Source organism: Dipodomys ordii, unplaced genomic scaffold, assembly GCF_000151885.1.
Source record: "Dipodomys ordii isolate 6190 unplaced genomic scaffold, Dord_2.0 Scaffold59, whole genome shotgun sequence".
Taxonomy (NCBI): Eukaryota; Metazoa; Chordata; class Mammalia; order Rodentia; family Heteromyidae; genus Dipodomys; species Dipodomys ordii.
In genome coordinates, this window is record NW_012267275.1 from 9,277,177 (window position 1) to 9,295,130 (window position 17,954).

General features: G+C 37.1%; 1 protein-coding gene across 1 annotated transcript in view; it reads right to left on the reverse strand.

Annotated features, from left to right (window-relative positions):
• The window catches only part of LOC105989802, a 107,288-nt gene that overhangs the window by 11,989 nt on the left and 77,345 nt on the right, over positions 1–17,954 (reverse strand). Inside the window, exons 7-9 of the mRNA XM_013022018.1 lie at positions 5,248–5,405; positions 3,178–3,220; positions 1,226–1,412 (exon numbers count right to left, since the gene is read on the reverse strand). Coding sequence (XP_012877472.1) covers positions 1,226–1,412; positions 3,178–3,220; positions 5,248–5,405 — 388 coding nt within the window. The remainder of the gene's footprint in view (positions 1–1,225; positions 1,413–3,177; positions 3,221–5,247; positions 5,406–17,954) is intronic.

Sequence of the window (17,954 nt, forward strand, 5' to 3'; positions counted from 1 at the left end):
ATTCTGTATCAATAATCACCAGCAAAAATCAATACTAGAAGAGTGGCTCAAGGGATGGAACACCAATGAAGCACACAAACATGAGGCCCAGAATTCAAAGCTCACTATTATCAACCCTCCTCCAAAAAAACAAAACAAGAATATCAAACTCAATTATAAGGAAGACACCAATAATTTATTGGTAAAGAATTACAAGAATGCCAATCTATTTTTGAAATTTAATAAAATATCCTATATATGTAGCTTAACATACTATATATAACTTGAAAATACAAGTAAGAAATATATATGAAGTATATTATAAATAAATATCTATGAGATCTTTTTATTCACATACCATTATGTTTAGAGCTAAAGGTACTTTAACAACAATGACTCAGTTAATCTTCACAACAATTCTGCAAAATAGATAGATGGTATTTCTATTTTATAAATGAAGAAAGTGAGTTTTAGGAAGCTAGAAATAGCAAATATTATTGTTATTCATTTGTAACAGTAGAGAGACCATGAGAAAACAATGGAATTAGTACTTTGTAATATGATTGGCATTGACATTGAATGTCACCCAAGACCAAAAGAATGAAGGAATTTATGTTTTAATTTCTAGGCAGCAAAAGCGTGAGAGTCAAATCTTAGCTTCATTATGTACTTTATTGCGTACTATATGTCACATTGTTCAGATTTTGTACCCACCTTTGTTTGTAGGGCCTCATGTTCATGAGGCAGGCACTCTACCACTCAAACCATGTTTCTATCCTCTTTCTGTCTTATTTTCCAGGTAGAGTCTTGCTTTTATGCACAAATATGTCTGGGCTGTGTTCATCCTACTTGAGCTTCGCCATGTTGCTCAGGATGGCAAACATGTGCTCCTCTATCCAGCTATTGTTAATCCCATAGCTAGGATAACTCATGCATGCCACCATCACCGATCATTGGTCGAGATGGAGTTGTGCTCATTTTTATGCCTGGATTGGCCTTGAACCATGATTCCCTGGTCTCCTCTCCCAAGTAGCTAAGATAATAAACTTGAACTACCACTCCCAGCTTTGAAGACAGTTTTCTAATTTGTAAAATGAGAGCATTAATAGTATCTTTTCTTTGGAGAACTGATGAGCTAATTCAGGGGAAACACACCCTACAGTTCCTAGTGAAGGCTCAGTCAAGCAAAAAGACCATTCCTATTGTTAATGTCTTTTCTGTGATTTCAAGCAAAAACTTTCCTTACCTGAGGCCTGGGTGGAACGAATGCTGGCATAGAAATACAAGCAGCCATCCTTGAGAATGCAATAGTATTGGACCCACGTGTCTGTGTTTCTATCCAGCCGGTGCAGAAGGCCCAGACACTCTGGATTTTTGATAGCCAAGGGTGGGAGGTTGCTGTTGTGAGCAGTAACATCTTCCCAGACGTGATTCTGCAGGTAGAGCACAAAGGGATCGCTCGAGTTGTCATCCTGAACTAACTGCCTGGACTTTGAGAGCCAGTGACACTCATACTACTTGTGTTTAGGGAGGTCATTACCATAATGGTTTTATTGCTAAAATAATTTATGGCTCAAGTGACTGAGTAGCCAGAAAACTCAGATCTATCCATCATCCATACAAAACCCTCATCCCATTTGAAGTCTATCCACATCCCTTCTTTTTGGCTTTTATTATATGCTGAGAAAAAAAAATCAAAAGAACATCAGCCTAAGAACAGGAGATGAGGTATAGAAATGAAATGGAAATAGGCTGCTCAGCAAAGACTATTTTTAATGCCCCCATTTATAGAAATGTTGGCCTGAAATGCTCCTTCATTCACCACAGAGATTGACCTCCTTAGCCTGTTCCTGGTATGTCCACCGTGACTAATAGCAGCCCCTGGTTCATGCTTTTCTTTATCAGGAACTCCCACTTGGGCAAAGGAATAAGTTAAATGCACCAGACCCGCTCAAGCCTTAGGCTCTCATGGTCAGTGATGTGGAAGACTGATGATAAATGGGGGTCCTCTACCCTTGAGGGCAGCCCTCAGTCCACAAGCCTGGGAGAGAGGCTTTTTCTGAGAACTCTGACCTGTGGCTGGGGACACTGCACTTTCTCTCTCATCAGAGCACCCTGCTTGTATTGGCCAGTTACTCTTCTTGCTTTAGTTTTATTTTTTCTTGCTCTTTCATCTTAATAAGGCAGTGCAAAAAGCTTCTAGACTGTTATGATTGCTGTATTTTTTTCCTGTGAAGTAGAAGCCTGCTGGGAGTTTGGTGTTCATGTTTTTCACCTTTGTTGCAGACATTCTGAGTGCATTTGTTGAATAGATACCTCTTAAAAATATTCAGGCACATTAGGCCGATGCATTGGAAGGAAGGATGAGTGCACTGAATGATATGTTCCAGGAAACATGAAACAAGTTCTGCTGTTTGTCCTGCTTGTGAGTGTTATGAAAGGGCAGTTACAAAGCAAGGTACGTCATTCCTGCTCAAGCAATGTGAATTTCCCCTGATGTATGCAATCTAGACTACCTATGAAGATATCATTGGCAATGGACACCATTTGTGAGAATGGTACCATAAAGACACGCACCTAAGTATGAAGATTGATTTTCTAACAAACTGCTTGGACAACAGCACCAGCTCAGGATAGCTGAATGCAGATTTTATGTATAGGACTAAAAACTAGCAAGATCGGTAACCTCTTTGGGAGCCACTGGACTGCTCTGTGTGTAGCAGAATCTCCATCCCCAGTTCTGACTCCCTATGAAGTCTGATTGGGAGCAACGCCATACAAACCTCAGACGATAGAAAGGAACAGCAGGGAGGAAGCTTCCATATAGGATCTGAGCAAAACCCCTGTTAACTTAAAAAATCATTTTTCTCAGCTTTTAAAACAGATCTAAAATGGGGCAGGGAAGGTGGCTCAGTGGTAGAGTGTTTGCCTTGCATGCATGGGCCCTGGATTTGATTCTTCAGCACCACATAAAGAAAAAGCTGGCATTGGCACTGTGGCTCAAGTGGTGGAGCACTAGCCTTGAGCTAAAGAGCTGAGGGACAGTGCTGAGGCCCAGAGTTCAGGCCCCACAACCGGCAAAAACAAACAAACAAAAAAAACCAAAACAGAGGTCTAAAATGTCCCAGTGTGGACTGAATGACATCTAATGTGATCTTGCCCAAAATGAAGGCAGAAAAAGCATCAAGGAGAACTTACCTGGTGAATAGGATGGGCTGCTTTGTCCATTGCTTCAAGCCACCTGGAAGACAGTAAAATAAGAAGGGGACTCTGTGACGGATTGGGTAAGCTGTCACGTTGAGGGACTTGATCTTGCTAAACCCATCAGACAGAGTAGTCTGAATGGGCAGGTGAGGTTCAGATGTTATGATTTTTCTCTAAGTTCTTGGGTGAAGGGCAACATGTTCTTTCCAAATTGAGGCTGTGCGGCAAAACCTCATCCCTATAGGAATATCTAAAATACAATTTTCTTATCCTTGTCCTTCATAGTTTAATTAGTGCCTGAGAGAAAATTCATTCACTATTTTATTAACATATGTAATTTATTTGCACTATCAGAGCTGATAACAATTGGTATATTAACTCCAGGGAACTGGCTACAACATATGGAAAAACTGTTAAGTAATCACTGTCTTAAATCTTTTCCCCAAGTGTTCCTTGGATCCTGGCCATCTTTAGTGCATGATAAGCATCTGTTCTTGAGGACTGTGTTTTCCTAGTCTTGCTCCTTAGCTAGGCACCCGCAATGTCAATCATGTCAATCATTCACAGTTTTCTTTTAGACTTTCTTTTTTCTTTTTTTTGTCAGTCGTGGGGCCTGAACTCTGGGCCTGGGTACTGTCCCTGAGCTCTTCAGCTCAAGGCTAGCACTCTACCATTTGAGCCACAGCACCACTTGTGGCTTTTTCTGCTTATGTGAACCCAGAGCCTCATGCATACAAGGCAAGCACTCTACTACTGAGCCACCTTCCCACCTCTAGATTTTCTAACTTGTAAGAAAAACCCCACTACTTTTTGTCCTCTCCAAAGCTTGATTTACTCCCCCTTCCATCCTATGTTTAATTTCTTCCTTTGTATGTTATCCAAACCTACACTATACCTGCCATAAATAATTCCTTCATTCTCACAGCAAACCACCCCCCTCTCTCCTCTCAATTCCTATACCACTTCATCTTCTCCTGAAGAGTGTTTCAACTTTTACTTTCTTATAAGAATGTCTTGGACACGCAAGATACCCCACAAATATTTCATTATCATATTTCCCTGTGTGTCAATTAATAAAATAATACCTATTTGAAAATTTATTCCACATATAGGGGTAGTACATTGTTTGTCAATGAGATATCAGATCTATTGGTCACTTCAAGATTGGTCAAATTCTTTTGAAGAGATATGTCATTGAAAGTAGATACTGCTACTTTTTTTGTCATCAATTTTCTACCCTTCACTCAGTCCTGAACACTGTTGCAACTTAGCAGTTCTTTTTGTTGTTGTTGGTGGTGGTGGTGGTCAGGGGGCTTGAACTCTGCACCTGGGCACTGTGTCTCAGGTCTTCAGCTCAAGACTAGAGCTCTGCCACTTGAGCCACAGTGCTACTTCTGGTTTTCTGGTGGTTTATTAGAGATAAGAGTCTCATGGCTTTTCCTGCCTGGGCTGATTTTAAACCACAATCCTCAGATCTCAGCCCACTGAGTAGCTAGGATTACAGGATGAGCCACTGGCACCCTGCAATTTAGCAGTTCTTTAAATAGTTTTCAGTTGATTGATTGAATTGACCCAGGATCCCATTTCCTTAGGAAATTCCTGAGGACAGATTGTGGAGGATAGTGATCAGAGATCATAAGGTACTTTCTCCTTTCATTTGGGTTATATACCCACAAAAAACTGGGTTGATTAATCATCTAAGCAACATTGTGTGTGTGTGTGTGTGCGCGCGTGTGTGTGCGTGTGCACGTGCAGGAACTTTGGGGAATTCCAGGTGTGAACTGTAGCAGTGTTGAATTTTGAAAAAGAAATGATAAAGATCTAAAGTGAGAGAGGTAAGAGAGCTAACAGAATATGTACTCTGGAATATCTTTTTGAAAAAAAAACCTGAAAGAATTATGAAGACTCAGACTTCTTGTACCTGCAGGAAAGATAATTAATTCATTGACTTATGATACAGATTTGTTGCACTATTTCCTACTTCCAATTTCAAGAATCTACTACAGTTGCTGTGGACAAGCACTACTGAAAGCAAAACTGGCAAGGAAAAAATGGATGAATTACCTTTTCATTTCTTGGTTTGAGGTTGCACAGAGGCAAAACATTCTACTTCCAGACTGAGGAACACAGTTAAACACGAAAGGTTTCCCCAAGCTGCTATCAATGCTAACTTCTGCTCCTTCTAATTTTATTACCTCTAGAGGTGGCCATTTTCCTTCATCCTGTAATTGATAAGGAAGATATTTAGTATTGCTCTAAAACTAAACAGATAAGAGAAAATCAGAGAAGAAAAGCACTACAAATTATTGTTTTAAATTAGTAGTGATTTAGTTCTGAATAAAAATAAAGCTAAAAAGAGGTCTTATAGATTAAATTATCCTTAATATAGATCATGTAATTCCAAATTTCCCAATTGTACTATATTTCCATGCATCTTTTGAATAGACTTTATTAATGTTTCATTTATGCTTGCCTGAAGCATTTTAAATAAATTATTTTGCATTTTTCCATGATCAAAAGAAATTGATACTACAAAATACACATTGTTGTTGGTGATATAACCTTTATAAATGGTACCTATAGATACATGTATTCCATGTTTACTGTGTTTCAGTGCTTCTTCTAAATTCTTTGCATCTATTAAAGAACTAATTTCCACCAGTGCTCATGAGGTAGCATTATTTTTAACATCTTCATTTTATACATCAGAAACATGTAGCTTGAGAGAATTCCTTTCGGAAAAACACTGTAGTTTTGCATACCATATAAAATGAAAATAATTTAATAAGCAAAACCTTTTTCTGTTATTTATTTTATAATTATTTCTCAAAGCCTTCCTTCCATTATTATCTTTTCTGTAAATTACCTGAGATAATTTGTGTATGTACCACAAAGTCACTTGCTGTGTATGTAATAAATTCATAGACTTAGAGAATTCTCATTGTGATTAAGTTAAAGAATTTTTACATTAACTACAAAATTTTCTTTGAGTCAATTTGCAATCTTGTGCTACTATCTTCCCCATCACAGACAACCAAAGATTATATTTTTGTCTTAATACATTTTTAATTCCTCTACATTTAATATAAATGCAGTCATACCAGAGTTTCTTGTATGATGTAGTATTATCAATACTTCATTATTTTCAAGGCTGCATTGTGTTCTGTTGTATGCATATGTGTACACACACACACATACACACCACATTTTTTTGATTCATGCTTCTGTCAAGGGGCATCTAGTTTGATTCCCATATCTTTGCTATGGTAAATAATGCTGTAATGAACATGGTTGTTCTGGTAGCTTTAGGGTAGCCTTGTTTGTGCCCTGTTGGATAAATTGCCAGTGAAATTGCTGGATCATAGGGTAGCTCTACATTTAATCATTTGAGGAACCACCAAATTGCTTTCCAAAGTGGTTGAGCAAGCTCACATTCCCACTAACAGTGTTCCCTTTTGGCCACATACATGCCAGCATTTGTAGCTGTTAATTTTCTTGATAATGGCCATTCTAACTGAAGTGAAGTGGAATCTCAGTGTTGTTTTGATTTGCATTTCCTTTAAGGCCAGAGCTGTTGAATATTGCTTCATGTATTATAGCAGAATTCAAAGGAATTTACTTACATGACTCCTATCATATAATCAAGAATTGTAACTGAAGTCACTTAGGAGGCTTTTTCCTCTCTGCTTACGTTACATGTATGTGAGAACAAATGATGTCTGGATTTTTGGTTTTCATCATGGGCCAGATTTCATTTTCACTAATATCAGTCACTGCCTCATTTTCTTTGGTAGTGAGCTTGCTGTGGCCCTGGGAACAGCTGCAAAAAGCTTTGGTCACAGAGCCCATGCAGCAGGTGTGGACGTTCTTACATCTGTGCTTACTCATCTTACTGTTTCCTAAGGTTCACCAGCCCAAGAACTTCTAAACTCCATTTCTGAGATCGAGAAGTAGGAAAAGTCTTCATTTGTACTACTCCTAATACTGTCCTCATTATGGTCCCACATGTTTTCTTGAGATAAAGGACAACTAGGAATTCTATTTTACTGCCATGTGTTATTTTTTTTAACTACTGCCTTAAGCAAAACTCAATCCCTCTGTTTGGCAATGATCCTTAAATTGCTTCTGTTTGGTTCCCTCTGTACAATTCTGCCAAAAACCCCTCTTATGGCAGTGCTGAGAACAATGAATACTCTTTTCCACACAACTTTATATTCTCCTTTCCAAGGCACAAAAAAATCTCTAGCTGCATTTTCTATTCTGAGTTAATTCATAGGTTCAGCTGCTTCATGTGTGCAGGATTGATTAAAATAGCAGGGATGCTGAAGAGATTTAACAAGAAATAGTTTAGTGATGTCCACAAGCTATAGATTGAGAATAAAGAAATTTGAGCTATTTATGCCAAATAGCCTTGGATAATGTTGATATTGTCTATCAGATTGGAAGCAGTATTTCTGCAGATGTATTTCCAAAGGTAAGACTGCTCAGAGAAAGGAAATATTAAGTAATAATAATCATAGAACCTCAACTCAGAGTGAATATACTTCTAAAACAAATTATTTCTACGAATAAAAAGACAAAGACATTTGTGTCTTTTTGAAATAAATTTTGAAATAAATTACCTACAGATACTTTTCAATTATTTGCTTTAGTCAAAATTTTTATTTGAACATGCTGGAAGTTTTTGTGTGTGGTTGCTAGTCTCCTAGTCTAAGAAAAGGGAAAAGCCTGGAATATGATAGCAATAAATTTCGTTTTATCTGGAGATGTGGCCATGAAAATCTACACACTCAGGAGTCCAGAAAGAAAGAGCTAATTCTCAGTGGAAAAAAACAGAGCCAAGATAACTTTGAAGGAGAAAAAAAAGCATGCCCTACAGCAAAACACCACATAAAGGGAACATGAAATATAGAACTAGAAATGCTTTTTTATATAAAGTTGAAGCACAATTGATGAATAAGTGCCCCATATAGCCTTGTTAGTGAGCTGGGAACCGTTTATCATGGACAGATGCAGCACACTCTTCCTTCTGGTCAATGGCCTCTGTCCATATCGCAGATGACAGGACCAGGAGAAAAGAAAACTTGAATAGCTAAGAAGGAAGGAAAGAAGCAAGAGCAATTTCCCCGTAGTGACCTTTGCTACTTTTGTCCTGTGAGGAAACAGAAATTTGGTCTTTACAAGCCAATCACTGTACCACTTATAGCAGAATATTTATGTACTCATGTGTTTATTGATTTGTTTCTTTATTTGCTTTCTTTATCTCCCCTCTAGGAATGCAAGAAAGGATGGAAATAAACAGGAAATAAAAAATGAAATGAACATGAAAATCAGACTTTTGTTCATGGACAACACCAGATTCCTTATTAAGGCTCCATGAGTTTGGCATTTCTTTTTTTTTTTTTCCTTTATAATCAAAGAAAGAAAATTTAAGCTGGAGACGAATGTACTGCCCCCAAAGTTACAAAAACATAAATAAAATATAGAACGTAAATAAAAGATTCCATATTTAAATATGGTATGGCTCTTCATGAAGATTCATGGTTGAATCTGTGGTATCAACCGAGGTAACTGGCTGCAAACTTGGAATTTTGTGTGTACTTTTGCAGTTTTCCTGGTGTGGAAAATCATTTTTCAGAAGTGATAAATACACGCTGGCTGAACCATGTTGTTTCCTGGCACTAAGAGACTCCAGAAAACACTGGCAGCTCTTACAACCAAAGGAGTTTGTCTGCACTGGACCAACCAGGATGCTGTGCCCAGTCAGACAGGCTTCCACTGGAATGTGAGCCAAGGGAGGGAGCTGCCAGAGGTATTAAAGCATGGGCTGCCTGACATCTACTGCTTTGAAGAAAAATTTCTGGTGTCAATCACATGGCTCATTTGTCAACATTTTCCTTGGCTCCCACACTACCCCTTAGAGGATAACTACACCTTCTAGCACTTTTATCCAAACAGAAAGACTGTGAAGTAGTGGAACTGAGACACAATCATGACCTTGTTGTCTCTCATAGCATTCTGCATCTTTAAACTCTTTAAAGTGGAGGTTCCTCTCTGAAATAAGGAATAGTAGTTCTCTCTTATATTTCAGAGGACATCTTTAAAGGATCCCTGTGAATATCCAAGGCAGATGGTACTGAACCTTGTACCGGCCATGGTTCTTTATGTCTTCAGTGTTCACACAGTACTAGAGCTAATCCATCCCTCCATGCTTTGTGTCTGGGAGTTTCCTTTACATCACTAATCTTACACTTTATGGCCATAATTAACAAAAATAAAATAATAAATTGAAGTACTGTCGTACCATGAAAATCAATCTGATTAACCAAGTGACTAATAAGTAGGTGGAAAATACAGAACAGAAATGCTGCACAGAGAAGTCATTCACCATCTGACTGGGATAAAGCTGGATGTTGTGAGATTGCATGACATCATTCAGAAGGTCCTAAAATAAAACCTGGAAATCATTTTGGAGATTTCCCATTTAATATTTTTGGAAGCCAGTTGACCATGGGAAATGAAACACTGAATCCTCAGAAGGCGAAACTGAGTAATAGGGAACTACTGTTCTATTTACCTGTAGCGGAGCCAGGTTAGGTGAATTCCAATCTTATTTCTATTATGCCTCAGTTTTCTTATTGTAAAATTGTATTTCTATAAGGATTATGTAAAGTGTTCAGAACGCTGCCTAACGCTTCATAAGTGATATTTAAATCCAAGCTTCTATTTTTAAAGAGATGCTGATAAAAGTGAAGAGTGAGAATCTAGGAAAGCAATTAACCAAGAATCTTTAATATTAGTAGTAGGGTAACTATTTAAAGTAAGTTCATTATAGCTATGGGGTTTTTTTCCTCTAAGTATTAAAGACTGTTTGATCAGGTTTAATTTCTGAATTTCAGTGCCTTCATTTGTACAATAAAGAAAGGTAACAACATCTTCCTTCCTGAAAATAGATGAGCCCATATAGGTCAAGTGTTTGGCACATAACAACTTTTCAGAGAAAGCTGTTTCTTTCCCTATCAGTTTAAGTGTAAATTAAGCATCACCACAATCTCACTAAGAGCCAGAGGGGCTGTGTTAGAAAATATCCTGCTCCAGAGCCAGGCACGGTTAGATTGGGAGGGAAACTGTGCTAGGGCCGGACTGAGGAGAGAGTAGGATGGAGGCTGGAAGACTTGGTTTTTCTCTGTCTTGGAAAGGAGATGTAAAGATCTAACTGGCAGATTCCTATACCTGGATTTCTGTAATTCAAGTGGCAGAGCCCTCCCCCAACACTTAGCAGATGTGGAGGATTCAGCACCTGTCTGAAAACCTGTAGGTGTTCTTACAGAGCACCAAGCCTTTACTTTGGAATCTCCCTTCTTTTGTGGTTACTGCTCAGAGCCCTGTCTTCTGCATGCCTGGGCTGGAGCAAACTGGGCTTTAGTGGGTTTCTCTCCCTTCACCACCATCCCCGCTAACTGAGGATGTCTCTAGCGTGTGTCAGACATTGTACTGGCACTCCAGCACTACCTGGCCTTTAGTCTTTGACTGATATCCTAGTGAGGCCTTTCTCATTTTCTCATTGTTTTCTAAATTTTCTTGTTGTTGGAGATTGAACCAGGTTGTTGTATATAGTGCTTAAGTACTCTGCCATTGAGCTACAAGGTACTTTTGTTGTGGTTGTTGTTGTTGGTTGTGAGGCTTGAATTCTGGGCCTGGGAGCTGTCCCTCAGCTCTTCAGCTCAAGGCTAGTGCTCTACCATTTGAGCCACAGTACCAGTTCTGGCTTTTTCTCCTTATGTGGTGCTGAGGAATCAAACCCAGGGTGTCATGCATGCAAGGCAAGCGCTCTATCACTGAGCCACCTTCCCAGGCCCAATTCATTAGCTCCCCTTCCTGATTATGATCTTTGTTCCTTGGAGTTGTCAATTACTGTGTGCCTTACATCTGATTCTTTGAGAGAAGTTTTTCTGGTTCCTGTGGATGTGGATGTCTACTTATACACTTGATGTTTTAATCACTATCTACCATCTCAGAAGAGGAACAAAACTTCCTTTTTCTCTACTCTTTTCTGATCTTACCACTGTTTTGCTTTTGTGAATTATGTTGATAATCTGAATGGAAAATATGGTTCTTTTTCCTTTTAAACATCCACATCATACTTCTATTTAATCTCTCTTAAAGTACATTTGCCCAAAGCCCATTGTATGTCATGTTTATGTCCCAGTAAGCTAAGCCAAACTTCTCCAATGAGGTCTGTGCCCCCATTACAAATTAGTTTTTGATTGGATATGCATTTTCTGCCTTGAGGTATCGTTTAGAGTTCTCTTGTATACTTATAATTGCTATCTTATTGTTCTTTGTAATTTTTTATTGAATTTCCTCTTCTTGAGGATCACAATAACTCAACAATTATGTACATACGACCATATAAAATGATGCTAATTGAAATGAACTCCAAGATATGGAAAGAAGAGGGTTTTTTTGTTTTTGCTTTTGTTTTTAATGTACTGCGTGAAGTTGTTTCTCTTTTCTTTCATTTTCTTTTTATTTTCCCTTTGGTTTGTCACCTGTTGTCACTGTTTTTTATTTTGGAAGCCTGTGTCTTATATATACTTTCATCTGATTTGGGCAAAGGAAGAGGGAAAACCAAATGATGGGACAAAGACCAAGGATGACCTGATGCAACAGAGATACTCACAAGATATTACATTGGAAATGAACTTTACAATGGGGGGGTGGAAGTGGGGGAACTTGGAGGGGAGGAAAAATGGGAGAAAACAAGGGAAGGGTAACAATGTTTGACAAGAAATGTACTCATTACCTTACTTACGTAACTGTAACCCCTCTGACACCACCTTTGCAATACAATAAAATAAAATAAAAATGTTCTGCTTAAATAATTTTGTATGATGATTAATTTTCTAACTTGGCACCTAGTATTAGTTCAAAATTATTCTAAGTGTGGCTGTAGTAGTGCTGTTCAGACATGATTAATATTTAAGTAAGAACACTAAGAGTAAGCAGATTAGCCTCTCCCATTTGGATGGATTTCACCTAGTCAGTTAAAGGCCTCTAGAAGAAGAAATTATGCCTGCAGACTCCCTCTAGGAACACAACCTTGAGCTGCAGTGTCACCTCTTCCTGGGTTTCCATGCTGCCTGCCTGAATAATTTAGATTCACTTGACCTATCAAAGCATAAACCAATTCCTTAAAATGCTTTCCTCTGTTTCTGCTCATGCACGCATGCATGAACACATATATACATTCACAGTTAGTTCTGACACACCAAACATTGTGCTAGTTGTTTTCTTGTGGTATTGCATATAGAACCTAGAACAGGTGCATGCTAGAGGGGATCTGCCACTGAGCTACACCAAAGACTCATATTGTTTTTCTGTCTTCTGTATGGACCCAGGTGGATACATTGAGAAAATATCCAAAATCAAAGCTCTCTTTTTGTCTCCCAATCCCTTTTTATCATCAGGTCCTACCATGTCTATCAAATTTCTTTAATAATTATCATTATCTCAGGATCTTAGAAATCTAGTTTCTTCCTTCAGCTCAAGATCACCTTATAATTCATATTGCCATCTCTTCTCCTTCATTCACATCTTAACCACCCTTCAATGTCACCTGCTCAAATTTCTCTACATCCATCATCAAACTCTCTCTTCTTACAAAGTCTGACTGTACCCACAGACTCTTGCTGTCTTGTATGGATCTTCTTTGCAATATGTTTTAGAGTGAACACTTACTGTACAGCAGGCTTGGTGCTATGCTACTTTTCAAGATGGCTTTGGCCATCTTGATGAATGAGGATGCTACGAATAATTTGTTTCTTGAGTGCCAAGTACCTGCCAGATATTTTAATATTTTTAATTTTAATAATATTATTTATCAAGATTTTGTAATATAAGCTGTTGTCCATATTTTGTAGATGTGAAAACTGAGATTGAGATACAGAGTATTTTTTTTATCTATACTGTGAGATTAAGACAGTGTGGGGCAGAGGAATTCAACTTAGGATCAGCACAGTGATCTCTGGTTTTTTTTTTTCTTTTTTACTAGATCATGGGTATTGATCACATGTTTGTGAAGGAACCAATTAAGGGAGCTAATACAAATTTTAAATTTTAATTTTTAAAGTAAAACTTTTGGTAAGGTGTGTATTATAGAGAATTGACCATTTTAAACATTTTAGGGACAGCCATCACTCAGCCATCACTCTTGTCTACCTTTAAAACCCTCTTCATTTCTCAAGGATGAAAACTCTGTGCTCATAAATAACTCATCATTCCTCAGACCCTGTACCCCAGGCCCTGGACACCACCATTCTGCTTTTCATCTCTGTAGATTTGATTGTGTAAGTGCCTGATACAGTGGAATCATATAATATTTACACTTTTGTAACTAGCTTATTTCACTTAATGTAACACGATCCAGGAATACCTATGTTACAGGTTGTGTTGGATTTTTTTTCCTTTTTAAGACTAATGATATTCCACTATATGCATACATGTGTGTATATATTCATATATACATAATATATATATATATATATCTTTTTGTCACCTCTCTGTCAATGTTTAGGCTACTGTGAACACTACTACTGTGAATACAGGCATACAAATAACTTCCCAAATCCCGGTTTTCATTTTGTCAAATATATTGTATAGTAATTTTATGCTGGATTTTTAAAAAAGCTGTTATCCTTCATTTCATAGAGAATGTACCATTGTCCATTCTAACCATCAGATCCTCATTCTTTCTAATATTTCCAGAGTTTTTCCTATAATAGGTATTCTAATTGGTGTGAGGCTATATCTTGTGGCATTGATTTTCATCTCCCTAATGATAAGTGACACAAGTATCTTTTCATGTGCTTATGGGCAATTTGTATAACCTTTTTGCAGAAATTTCTACTCAACTCCTTTGCCCATTTTTTATTCATGTGGCTTTTAAAATTTATTGTTTCTAAATAAGTAACTATAATGTATATTTCCATATATAATTATATATATGTGAATTGTAGAATGGATAATTCAAATTAATTAACATATATTACCTCACCTATTACTTTCTGTGGAGAGGATATTTAAAACATACTGTTTTGGTAATTATCATTTGGTTACTTTTTCTGGAAAATTCTTCATAAAACACTTGATATATGAGCCCTTGAACTCCCCTAACAATCACCATGTTCTTGATTTTCTTGTTTCTCTGAGGAAGCAAATGAGGATGGCAAACTGGAGTATTGCTTATTATTCTTAAGACAGAGATCTCAGGTTATACCCTCTTCTCATCAAAAGATAGGTATATAAACACGGTGGGTAGAAAAATATGTATGTGCTAAACTCTAATGACATATTTCTTTGTAAATCTCAAAATTATAATTATCCGCTAGTTTAGTATTTAATAGAAAAAAGAAAATACCATTTAGCTTTGAAGTTCAACATGTTTCTGACTGAAAAGAAAATATGTCAGTTATTTTCTGCTTCTGTGCAAATGTAGAACAGAATAATAACTGACATATTTTCTTTTCAGTCAGAAACATGTTGAACCTCAAAGCTAAATGGTATTTTCTTTTTTTTACTTCTTGAATATTTGTTAAAAATATGTTTTTTCTTTTGTAAATTTAATTTTATTGTCAAGGTGATGTACAGAGGGGTTACAGTTACATATGTAAGGCAGTGAGTACATTTCTTGTCAAACTTATTACCCCTTTCCCTCATTTTTCTCTCTCTTTCCCTCCTCCAACCCCTCCAAATTGTACAGTTCATTTCCAACATATTGTTTTGTTGAGTATTTTCTTTTAATGTGTTTTAATACTTTTATTCTTTTATTATACTCAAGATACCCTTCTCTGGTTTTGTAGCTGAGACACAACACATTTTAGGATAGGAGACCATGATTTATTGAAAATATTGTAGAGCATAAAAGCAACAAAAATGGCCACCTTTCATTTTCTGTCTATTGTGTTTTGAGGGCTGCACAGGCTGCTTTATATATGCTGGGTTACATATAATCTATGCATTCTACTTTTAGGTAAATGTGGAATAGTATTATGCAATAATTTAATACTAAGCAAAGCATAAACAATGTGTAAGTATCGATAAATGAAATAAAAATTCAGGGATGAAAATCAACAAGTATTTTAAAACAAATGGGATGTGAGAAATTCATTTATTTAATTTCCATGGATATCACTCCCTTTAACTGATAATTGAAGTATCTGCTGGTCTCCCTCAGAGTTCATTATGAATTCTCTCAGAATTTGGGAATTATGTTTTTTTATATGCAATTATTTTATTACAACCCCATAAAGCACAGGACAGTGCATTCCTTCTGTGTGCTGAATAACAGTAAATGATTATTTGGTAGATTTGGACAAGATAAAAAAGGAAGTATGATCAGAAAGAAACTGGCTAGTTCTCTAATTTTTGGAATGTGAAAATTTCTATTCTCCTTTTATCCCTCTCTAACTCATGGCTGAGGTTCACATTTCCAGATGAAGCTGCATATAGCATACTGGGTCCAGCTGTGTGTCAATAAGAGGCATTAATCTAACTTCCAAATATTTCTTTCCCTTCTCCCTTTCTCCCTTCTCCCTTTCTCCCTCTTTTTCTCCCTTCCTGTTAACTTCCCTCTTTTTTCTCCCCTTTACATTTCCTTCTTTATTTCAAAGATCATCACATGCCTGAAAGCCTATTTTTAAAAAAAAAATTCAAATTGTTTTAGGCTCATTGGAAGCAAAAAAGAAAATAAAAACCCTTGTCTTTCCTATCTGTCAGGATCAGTTTCAGGATCCTCTGTAGCTACCAAAATCTGGAATTTATATCAGCTATATCATTTATAAATGATGTAGTATGTATATATGTATGGAAACTCTAATATGTACTTTATATCACTTCTAGTTTACTTATACTTCCTAATAAAATCTAAATGCTGTGTATGGGGACATTATCACCACAGACATAATTTCTTTCAAACTTTTTTTTCTCTGCAGATAATTTCATCCAAGGATATGGAAGGCTGAAGGTAATGGACAGGGGTCCCATGAACTCTTCACTCAGTTGCCCCAGTGGTCACATTTTACACAGCTATAATGGCACAAGTGTTTTTGAAATACGGTAGCACCTCACTGGGTTGAGAAGGCCAGAAAAAAAATCTATATTGACATGCTGTTATTTTGTCCTATGACATAAAGTATGGGCAGGTGGCAGGGGTGCCAACAGTTGCCATAAAACAAGGCTCCACAGATAGAATGCTATGAGCTTTCTGATGACATTTTAATTATGTTTTGAATTTGTTTTAATAACAATGCATTGTGATGGGCATACTTGTAGTCACAGTTGATGTGGGCTTTAGATTTCCCAGTCTCCTCTCTGCCTCCCTGGCACTGTCTCAACTGATTGCTTCTTGGCTCTTGTCTAGTGACATGAAGCCTGCCATCCTTGGCAGGATGCTAGTTGTGATGCAGGGGTTTAAGGTATAGCGGGTGTTCATGAAGGTATGCTGTTGACCGACAGACAACCTTCTGCCCTACGAATCACATCATAAACTCCCAAATGCAAAACACATGACAAGTGAAGACAGAGGTGGTGGGTAGAGGAAGGGAAAATGCTTTTAAGCTGCATATTGAATGAGAGTTCCACACGTTCCATTTGCACTGGGCTACAAACATTGTATTGCCAGGCCTACTTAAAACTATTTTATAGCTCAGCCTTTTACCAAAAATTTAGTCATGAAGATAAATATTTATCAGGAAATAAGAAACCTCAGAAAAGTGTTTGTTTGTCAGAGATGAAAGCAGTTCCTACTAATGCCAGAGAAATCTTCCTATAGCACATTCTTATCCACTACTCTAAATTGCTTATAGAACACAGTCTCTACTAAAGTTGCCCTTAGGGGATCTCCATAAATAACTTAGCCTTTTCTTGTCTTGTGAATTTCAGGTTTCACCAGACTTTGACTTGAATCCATTGTTGCTTCCAGCTAAATGTAATTCACATTTTCCCAGTGCTGTGCTTTTTTGTGTGCCATTTGTACCCGTTCTTGGAAGTTATCTTGTCTCCCGGAGTTCCCAGACTGGGTTACTTCCTGGCCTCCACACTTGCTTCATCTGCTTGCATTGCAATTTTGCTAGGACTTGAACAGATAGAGCTATCTTGTCCTTCAGAGTTTACCTCTTCAGAAAGGTCTACTGCTAACCTCCATCTCAATCCTGTGCTCTTGTGTTTGACACTTTTTAATAACAAAAAAATTATATAGAGTTTTACTGGTGTGATGAAGGACTTCCCTACAAGAACATGAAGATATTTTGTGTTCTTTACCTCTGTATCCTTGGCCCCTCAAAATTATGGCTAATATACATCTGTAGAAAAAAAAAGAACCATTTTTTCCCTAAACACTGCAGTGTATGTGTCATGTTTTTCTCATTTTCATTCTTTCCTTTTCTCCTGCTAATTTTTTGAGAGCAAGGAATAATTCACTTTCACCCTTCAATTTATATATATTATATATATAAATATATTCACCCTTCAATTATATATGTAAATATTACTGCATATCTTAATATATATTTAATGTGTATTTTAATATCTTATTTCATGTTATATAATTGAATATAAATATATATGGCTTCCATAGGTCTTCTTGAATAAATATATATAAACAATTGGCACTGAGGCTGAGCATTTCTTTTCTCTTACAGAACAACTAGACACAGCATTAAGCCAGAGAGACCAAAACTAATTGCTGGAACAAGAAGCACATGCCTTTCAGC